At 36.8% G+C, this 10,691-nt stretch overlaps 1 protein-coding gene across 2 annotated transcripts in view; it reads right to left on the bottom strand.

The window, feature by feature from the left end:
• Positions 1–1,231: 1,231 nt before the first annotated feature.
• Positions 1,232–10,691, bottom strand: part of LOC138354254 (zinc finger protein 271-like) — a 109,435-nt gene continuing 99,975 nt past the window's right edge. For both annotated transcript variants that reach the window (XM_069308161.1, XM_069308160.1), the window contains exon 3: positions 1,232–6,745. In XM_069308161.1, coding sequence (XP_069164262.1) covers positions 4,335–5,195 — 861 coding nt within the window. In that variant the 5' untranslated portion in view covers positions 5,196–6,745 and the 3' untranslated portion in view covers positions 1,232–4,334. The remainder of the gene's footprint in view (positions 6,746–10,691) is intronic.

The raw sequence follows: 10,691 nt of genomic DNA, 5'->3' as shown, positions 1-10,691 counted from the left end.
ACCTACTTAAAATTTTCTTAGATTAAGGACCTGCCCAAAACGCTGCACGTACTAGTGGCTTTACAAGAATGTAATTACTATGCTATGTATCCTCACACTCCCAATGTACCTTCTTGTATATATATATATATATATATATATATATATATATATATATATATATATATATATATATATATATATATATATATATATATATATATATATATATATATATAAATAAATAAATAAATAAATAAATAAATAAAGTTGTAAGTCACGTGAACAAAATGAAGTAAAAAAAAAAAATTGCCAACAGTGGCTGAGGTTGATGTCGACTGATTTCCTTCAAAATTTGCACTCTTACAGATATGCATGTGTTCAATAAGGTGTATAAGTTCCATGCAAGTAGCTTAATAACAAAAATGAGAACCCCCCATAAAAAAAAAAAAAAAAAAAAATTATATAGTTGGATAAAAATTCAGTGGCACCTCAGTTATCGTAGTTTTCGGTTCTCGTAGTATATTTCTAGATTAGGTTGTCGTAGTTTGTCTCTGGTCGTAGTTTGATTATACACGTACGAGTCCATGGCGAGTGTGGTGCTTCAGTTTTCCAGTGTCTCCTGCCTAGTGATGATCGTGCTTAGATTCTTTCTCATTGTTTTTGTGCTTTTTTGGTTTCTAAACATGAAAGTTTATATTATATATCATGACATGGAAAACATGCATGCCAAGAAAGTCAGTGGTAATGTTCAATTTAAGAAAATAGTTGTGAGGATGACAATAGAGGAAAAATAAGAGATCATTCATAGTGAGACAATGTGATGTCTCACTACAGACAAGTGTTAAAACATAGGAAAAACTAGTGTCTATAGACAAATTCTTAGTAAGACAAGCAAGCAGTGAGCCACAACCAGGTCCTAGTGATATACAGTACCTGTAAATCGTAAGAGAGAAATTGAATACCCCACAAATGTCATCACTGCGGTTATAATGGAAGGGGACTCCCCTTCTAAACACTAACACTTCTCCCCTTCCTCACTGTCTTCCATACGCCAACATGAGTTCTCCTATAAAGGTAAGGTACCTAAGAGTATTATTCTGTATAAAATGTATTTTTAGTTAATATTTTTGGGGGGTGTAAAACGGATTAATTCAATTTACATTGTCTTATGGGAAAATTCGTTTCGATTTTCGTAGTTTCAGTTTTCATACCATCTCTGGGAATGAATTAATTACGAAAACAAAAGTACCACTGTACAAAGTTTAATCTGTTATTAGATGTTATTATGATAGTAATGTTATAGAAATGATTTCAGTTGACACTTGTGTTTGATGTTAATTTTGGAACATTTTGAACATTCTTTGAAATTTTTTTTTAATTTTTTATCTATATTTCTATTTAGGCTGCGATGCTGAAACTTTGACCAGTTGGAGCCCTTTATATATACAGCTAGTCAATAAAGTTTGATTGAAATTGAACAACTTTTCAGTTTATTGAATTTTTGATGTCATGGACCCTAAATTGCACGTTATGCCCCCTAAATTGCACCAACTTCTCAGCTTCATCAAAACTAAAGTATGTCACACACAATATTTTACTTTAGTGTCTCGTGATCAGAGACCGAATTTTAACAATATACAGAGATAACAACATTTTTTGGAAATAAGTTTTTTTCAGTGCACCACAGGGGCATCATATTTGCAGTAGTTAAGTACATGGATGGTGAAATACTAAAGAAATTGTTAACAACCTAAGTGAGACCAAAGCTGGAATATGTAATACAGTACTTGTAAGGTTAGCTTGAGATGATTTCGGGGCTTAACGTCCCTGTGGCCCAGTCCTCGACCAGGCCAACTTTTTTGTTACACACCCCCCAGGAAGCAGCTCATAGCAGCTGTCTAACTCCCAGGTACCTATTTACTACTAAGTGAACAGAAGCATCAGGGTGAAAGAAACTATGCTCATTTGTTTCCGTCTCCACCGGGGCTCGAACCTGGAACCTCAGGACTACGAATCCCGAGCGCTGTCCACCCTGCTGTCAGGCTCCTATATGGTGCCCATATCTTAACATCGTGCTACGCAACGTGCCTTGAGGAGCTAGATCGAGAGTGCGCAAAGCCACGTGGCATTTTTAGGTATAGGGAGCGATTCAAAACTCCCACGGGTACACGGGGCTCACATCCGGTGTCTCAGGACCTGTATACAAATGGCATTCTTTTTTTCAATTGTTGGTAACATTCCCAAGTGTGAGAGCATCAGTACTAAGTGAGAAACCAATGCTAGCACATGCAGAATGAGCTAACAGCACCGCTGTTCAGCTTGTGACCACAGCATCGCCTAAAAATGTCAAAATATATATGTAACTTATTATTTAGCAATGATAGTATTACAGAAGACCCCTGACTGTGACAAAAATGACCAAAATTCTGATAATAGTAGGATTGTGGTGATAATTAATGCTGTGCATAGTATGGTAGGAGGAGAATTCTTTGGGAGTGAGGGAGGGAGGGAATGTCAGTTGACTGTGTGGCAACCTCTGTTATTGTCTGAGCTCACCATACCAGCTTAGTGGTTTGCTATGGTGAACACAAATGTAGATATTTATATATAATGTGTGTATATATTGTAATAACAGAATGAACAGTATGCTGGGAGGAGCCATTATGGTGAGGGAGGTGTTGATGAGGGAGGGAGTGAGGCTGTCGTCTGCTAGCTGCAGTGTCACTTGTCATGCAGATTTTAGTGGTCACTGTGTTGTTTGGACACCATAACAGCTTAGTTGTACAGTTATGGTGAACAAAACATGCAGATACATATATAAAGTGTGATAACAGTAAAAGGAGTATGTTGGTAGGACGAATGTTGCCGAGTGAGGTGTTGGTGAAGGAGGGAAGGAGGGAGGGAGGATGCGTTTGCTAGTTGGTGTGTGGAGACCATTCTTGTTGTTTGGTCTCGCCATACAACGTAGTGGTTTATTATGAACATGTAGATACTAATATATAACATGTGTGTATATATAGTGTAATAACAGCAAAAGAAATATGTTGGTAGGAAGTATGTTGCTGAGTGAGGTGTTGAAGGAGGGAAGGAGGTGGTGTCTGCTAGCTGGTGTGTGGCGGCCACTTTTGTTGTTTGGACTCACCAAACCAACTTAGTGGTTCGTTATGGTGAACACATATATAGATATATACAACGTGTTTATATAGTGTAATGACAGCAAAAACACCGTTTGATTGATCGTATAATATAATACACATGTCACATATATGAGCCCCATAATTTTGAGCATAGCGATGTTCCATGCCTATATAAATGTTCCACCTATATAAATTCCACAAATTACACACTTCTGAATAATAATACAGCAAAAAACACAGAAGAAACGAATGATGCACACCAAAATAATTGTGAAAAATTATATTCACGGCAACTGCCACCCCACGGGGTGGCGGGGTCGAGTGGCCATGAGCACTCCATCACTCAGCGCCCATAATTTGCTCAACTTCTAAGCTCCATCACAACTAAAGTATGTCACATACAATATTTGTTTTTATTTTCCTGTGATCAGAGACTACATTAACAATATAAGGGAACAAAAATTGTGGCAAAGAGTTTATTTTTTGCACACCACAGATGTGTTATATTTTAAGGCCGCCCAGAACAGTGGTTAAGCAGCACACAAACTGGAAAAGGTTCAAAGCCATGCAATTAAATGGCTCCTGGAACTGAAGTACAAGCAGTACAAGGAGTGGTTAGAGGCATTAAATATACCAAACTAGAAGATAGAATAAAAAGAGGCAATATGATCACTACATACAAAATAATAATGGGAATTGACAAAATTGATAGGGAAGAATTTCTGAGACCTGGACTGCAAGAACAAGAAGTTGTAGATTTAAGCTAAGCAAAGCTGCCAAAGAAATATAATAAAATTCACTTTCGCAGAGTGGTAGATGGTTGGAACAAGTTAAGTGAGAAGGAGGTGGAGGTTAAAACCGTCAGTAGTTTCAAAGCATTATATGATAAAGAGTTTTGGGACGACAGGACATCTTGAGCATAGCTCTCATCCTGTAGGTAAAAGGTAAACTTTTTCATCCTGTAGGTAAAAGATAAACTTACACTTAGGTAAAAACACTTAGGTAATTACCTAAGAGGTAACTATATCAAGTTTATGTTAAATTTTTTGAAAAATACAACACTTTTATGGTTTCCTTACTCTAACCCTTATGTATTACTAAAATTTAATTATATAAAGCCCCTTGAGACAATGCTAATGCTGTCCTATAAGAGGTTTCGTGTGTCTTACTGTACATCACTTACATGAAAAGCATTTTAGACGACTGATAAAGCTTTTACGTTGCATGAATTCTAATGTGTCTCAATAGATGTGATTTACCTGAAAAGTCTTTTAGACATACTGAACAGTGATATGGTTTCTCTCCTGTGTGAATCCTCATGTGTGTTATTAGACCTGATTTATATGAAAAGTCTTTTAGACACTCTGAACAGTGATATGGTTTTTCTCCTGAATGTATCCTCATGTGCGTTATTAGGCTCGATTGACATAAAAAGTTTTTTAGACACTCTGAGCAGTGATATAGTTTCTCTTCTGTATGACTCTTCATGTGCATTATTAAAGGTGATTTGTCTGAAAAGTCTTTTGGACATTCTGAACAGTGATATGGTCTCTCTCCTGTATGAATTCTCATGTGTGTTATTAAACTTGATTTTTGTGAAAAACATTTTAGACACACAGAACAGTGATATGGTTTCTCTCCTGTATGTATCCTCAAATGTTTTACTAGACTTAATTTAACTGAAAAGTCTTTTAGACATTCTGAACAGTGATATGGTTTCTCTCCTGTATGTATCCTCAAATGTTTTACTAGACTTGATTTAACTGAAAAGTCTTTTAGACATTCTGAACAGTGATATGGTTTTTCTCCTGTATGAATCCTCATGTGAGTTATTAAAGCTGATTTACCTGTAAAGTCTTTTAGACATTCTGAACAGTGATATGGTTTTTCTCCTGTATGAATCCTCATGTGAGTTATTAAAGCTGATTTACCTGTAAAGTCTTTTAGACATTCTGAACAGTGATATGGTTTCTCTCCTGTATGAATCCTCATGTGTGCCATTAGATTTGATTTTTGTGAAAAGTCTTTTAGACACATTGAACAGCGATAAGGCTTCTCTTCTGAATTAACACTCATAATTAACTTTTGATATTTCTGAAAGTAGTTTCAAATTCTTGTATGATATTACTGTATATTAAATTTTTTATATGCCATTTTTGAACATTCAACAATGATGGGGTTTTTCATCATTATATGTTTCTGTACAGTTTACTCCCATATACAGATCTGAATTGTTATTTGATCCAAAAAATTCTAAAGTATTACCTCTAATGAAACATCTACAGCTTATTAGAAAAGTCTTGTAAACATTTTTACTATTACTCTCCTGAATAAATTCTAGTTGCCTTTATAAATATTAGAGAAAAGTCTAAATAACATATTTATGATGTAGTTTTTAGTTTGCACAAGCTTTTGCATATTACAAAAGCAAATGTTGTTAAAGATGCTAAACACTTGATTTGTGGGATAGACAGGTAATATGTTACACGGCAACCAGCCTAGAGCAGCCAGGTTATGAAGTGTTACTTCTGCTGTCACCAGATAGCATCGAAGGTCAATTAAGCTACTGGAAAAAATCCCATTCCTTTTGCATGAATATAAAGCAAATAACTGTCAGGACATAAAAAAACCAGAATGTAAAATTTTATAATATGTATCCCACTGGTGTTAATGATTCACAATTACTAAGAAAAGTGTTTTATATTATAAAATATGCTGTACAATATTTTCTGTGAATTACCGGATGTAACAAGAGACATACAAATACACTCTTTCAGATGCAGCCAACAGCAGCAAAATTAGCATCTGTGCTTGACTTTGTGAACTATATATTTTATTGCTGTACTGAGAGATGTCTTATTATAAATACAGCCACAGCACAAGAATCAAGCACATATGGTTTGTAATTTGTGTGAACATGTGTGTGGTGTTTACAAGAATGTGCCCAATGAACTTCAAGATTAAATAACCTGTCAAAGATATGAATCCATATTTACTATAAACTACACAGATATCTATTTTCTTTTTTGAATACTCTTTCAATACAGTAGTTCATATAGAGGAAATAGTGTGTGTGTGATGTTTTGTAATGAAAAATGTTAGTTAAAGTTTTGACACTAAGAGCAGAATTAATTTATCCTACAAAATTATTCAATTAAATAACCTTGAAATATTTTCTTGCCAAATAAAAATATTAAAAACATTTATAACACTTATACACAATACATTATTAATAAGTACTAAGATCTTAAAATCAATCAATGATACACCATTTTTTTAAACAGTGCATGAGATGATGATAATATAGTGCATGTGATGTTGACAATACATGTACAGTGCTTCAGATGAAAGTATGTTTACTGCAAATGATGGTATGGCAACACATGACAAAATTTGAAGGAGTTGAGTAAACATCCACCCAAAGGATGTTGAGGATGTGGATGTTATAATCAGGATGTTGAAATGGACTGAAGCAAATCTTACCCCTGTACATGTAATATTTATAATAATGTAATAAATTTCATGACACTGCTGATGGTACCATGTATGCGATATTTCTGACACATGAGCTCTAATGCCACTGAGTGTTGGCACTGCAGGTGTTATTCTTCTGGTGACAGTAGGAGCTGCAAAGGAAAAGATTGAGAGTCAGGTCTTCAAGTCAATGACTGAAAAATAAAGATTCTTTGACATCAAATAAACACTTCCCAACAGGGACAAATTTTTGCTAGGTATGCCAATACTGCAAAGTTTCCTCTGCCATGAACCAAAGTCATGGCCAGCAGACTATATACCAGTATACATCAAATAAACCTTGTAAATCTGTACAATGACATTCCAGATATCACAAAATTTAAAATTAATTAAAAATTAATTTTTAGTGTATGAGATAATAATACAGTATATACACATGAACATTTTGAAAGCATAATTAACCCTTAAACTGTGCAACACATCATATAATTTGTTGAGTAACTGTCGCAAAATTGTGCACCACTTCATATGATATTTTGGAGTACTGCGCAAGATTTAAAAGTCCCCAGGATACACAGGGTTCACATCAGCTTCCTCAGGGCTCTTGTAAGCAAGCGCCATAAAAAAAAAAAAAATCGTGGGCAACATTCACGGGTGTGAAAGCCTCAGTATTGAGTGGGCCACCAAGGCTGGTGCAAGCAGCATTAGCTCACAGCACTGCTGTTCATCTTGTGACCAGAGCATTGCCTAAAATTTTATAAAAATATACATGTAGCTGGTATTATTTAGTGCTGATAGTATTACAGAAGACCCCCTGACTGTGATAAAAAATGACCAGGATTCTGATAATAGCAGGATCATTTGCACTGTACGCAGTATTGTGGGAGGAGTAAAGTAGAGGGAGAGAAAGCGGTAGCGTCGTCTGCCGAATCTGTGTTGCCACCTATTACTGTCTGCACTCACCATACCAGCTTAGTGGTTCGCTATGGTGAACATATATGTAGATACTTATATATAACATGTATATGTAGTGTAATAACAGCAAAATGAGTATGTTGGGAGAAGTTATTTTGGTGAGGGAGTGGCATCATCTGCATGTCATACCTGGTTAATGGGGTTCTGGGAGTTCTTCTACTTCCCAAGCCTGGCCAGAGGCCAGGCTGGACTTGTGAGAGTTTGGTCCACTAGGCTGTTGCTTGAAGAGGCCCGCAGGCCCACATACCCACCACAGCCCAGTTGGTCCAGCACTCCTTGGAGGAAACAATCTAGTTTCCTCTTGAAGATGTCCACGGTTATTCTGGCAATATTTCTTATGTTTGCTGGGAGGGTGTTGAACAACCGTGAACCTCTGATGTTTATACAGTGTTCTCTGATTGTGCCTATGGCACTCCTGCTCTTCACTGGTTCTATTCTGCATTTTCTTCTGTATCGTTCACTCCAATACATTGTTATTTTACTGTGTAGATTTGGTACTTGGCCCTCCAGTATTTTCCATGTGTATATTATTTGATATCTCTCTCGTCTTTTTCCTAGTGAGTACATTTGGAGGGCTTTGAGACGATCCCAATAATTTAGGTGCTTTATCACGTCTATGCATGCAGTATATGTTCTCTGTATTCCCTCTATTTCAGTAATCTCTCCTGCTCTGAAGGGGGAAGTGAGTACTGAGCAGTACTCAAGACGGGACAACACAAGTGACTTGAAGAGTACAACCATTGTGATGGGATCCCTGGATTTGAAGGTTCTCGTAATCCATCCTATCATTTTTCTGGCTGACGCAATATTTGCTTGGTTATGCTCCCTAAACGTTAGGTCGTCAGACATTATTATTCCCAAATCCTTTACATGCTGTTTTCCTAGTATGAGCACATTTGATTGTGTTTTGTACCCTGTATTATGTTTAACACCCTATGTGGTGTAATTATATGTGGCGCACCCTGTGCGCCACCCCTCAACTATGCATAGTGGGTCCCAGCGTTCCACGGGAGCGCGCGTTAATTCTGAAAAGTGTATACTCTCTTCAACTTTGTCACCTCAATTCTCGTCCTACGAGATTAAATTTGGTATCATTGTGTTCGCAATAGAATTCTCTACAGCACTAAATGCATATAAACTCCAAGAGCCCAGCTAATTACCCGCAGCAAACAGAGAAAGTGCGAACGAGTTACCCAGGAGCGCGCAAAAGTGATAAAATGTGTTCACTCTTTTCACTCTGGTCACCCCAATTTTCGTCCTAGGTCTTTCATTTTGGTATCAATGGGTTCGCAATAGAATTCTCTAGAGGAATATTAGCATATAAAATAAAAAACCTGGTCACGCTTCACCCGCCGACGAGTTGAAGACTGGCCACGCGTTAGCCGCGAGGGAGCGCCCAGACACCTTCCAGTTACACTCCCAATTCCTGCTCACAAATGTTTAGTATTTTTACCGGTTGCTAATCTCAATTTTCGTGTTACAGCGCTCAATTAGGTAAGAAATTGTTCCTAATAGAATGCTTTAGATGGATATGTGCATATAAGGACCAATTGAAGAACAATATTGCTAGTACAATATGTGAAGGTATGAACAAAAAAAAATATAAAAAATAATACAACTTTTTGTACTTACCACTTCAGTGTTGTGTGTTGCACATGACATGGGTTGAACATTTGTTTTATCGCGCACATTTTAAAACCAGTCCCCCAAAAATCGAATAAAAACCTGATTTTTGGCCATTATTTTAGTAAACCGAGATTACCGACAGTAAAAATATGACGCAATGCTGCGTCGTTACCAGACGAAAGTGTTAAGGTCCTCATTTTTACCATATCTAAGTACCTGGAATTTATCACTGTTAAACATCATGTTATTTTCTGGTGCCCAGTCAAAAACTTTATTAATATCAGCTTGAAGTTTTTCAATGTCTTCTGCCGAGGTAATTTTCACTCTGATTTTTGTGTCATCTGCAAAGGATGATACGAAGCTGTGACTTGTATTTTTGTCTATATCTGATATGAGAATAAGGAAAAGCAACGGTGCAAGGACTGTACCCTGAGGTACAGAGCTTTTAACTGCACTTGGACTCGATTTTATATGGTTGACTATTACTCACCGAGTCCTGTTTGACAGAAAACTGAGTATCCAGCGTCCTACTTTACCAGTTGTTCCCATTGACTTCATTTTGTGTGCTATCACGCCATGGTCACATTTATCGAAAGTCTTTGTGAAGTCTGTGTATGTCACAGCAGCATTCTGTTTTTCCTCTAATGCCTCAGTGACTTTGTTGTAATGATCAAGTAGCTGTGAGAGGCACGATCTTCCCGCTCGAAATCCATGTTGACCAGGGTTGTAAAGGTCATTGGTCTCCATGAAATTGGTGACCTGACTCCTAATCACTCTCTCAAATACTTTTATTATGTGTGACATTAGTGCAACTGGTTTATAATTCTTTGCCAATGCTTTGCGCCCTCCCTTGTTTAGAGAGGCTATGTCTGCTACTTTAAGTGCATCTGGTATCTCCCCCGTGTCCAAGCTCTTCCTCTGCACTATACTGAGTGCCTGTGTTACCGGCACTTTGCATTTCTTTATAAATATTGAATTCCATGAATCTGGACCCGGGGCCGAGTGCATGGGCATGTTTCAATTTCTCTTTCAAAGTCTAGTATGCTCGTGTTGATATCAGTTATATTTACAGGGGTTTAGATATCCCGCATAAAGAAATTGTCTGGATCTTCCACTTTCATGTTGTTTATTGGAATGCTAAACATGTCTTCATACTGCTTTTTTAGGATTTCACTAATTTCTTTGTCATCATCAGTGTATGAACCTTCACTAATACGAATAGGTCCAATACTGGCAGTGGTTTTTGCTTTTGATTTCGCATATGTGAAGAAGTATTTTGGATTTTTCTTTATTTCCTGAATTGCTTTCTGTTCTAACTGCCTTTCTTCAGTTTGATATGAGTGTTTCAATTTCCGCTCGATTTCTTCAATCTCCCTATTTAAATTATTCCTTCTTTGACGGGAAATTAGTGTCTGCATAAGCATTTCTGCTATTTTTTTCCTTCTTTTATAGTGTTATCTGCGTTCTCTTTCTACGTTGGATCTCTTTCTGGCTTTC

The sequence above is a fragment of the Procambarus clarkii genome, chromosome 62, assembly GCF_040958095.1.
Source record: "Procambarus clarkii isolate CNS0578487 chromosome 62, FALCON_Pclarkii_2.0, whole genome shotgun sequence".
Classification (NCBI taxonomy): Eukaryota; Metazoa; Arthropoda; class Malacostraca; order Decapoda; family Cambaridae; genus Procambarus; species Procambarus clarkii.
The sequence above is the reverse complement of the archived record's forward strand: the minus strand, read 5'-3'. Positions and strand labels throughout refer to the sequence as shown.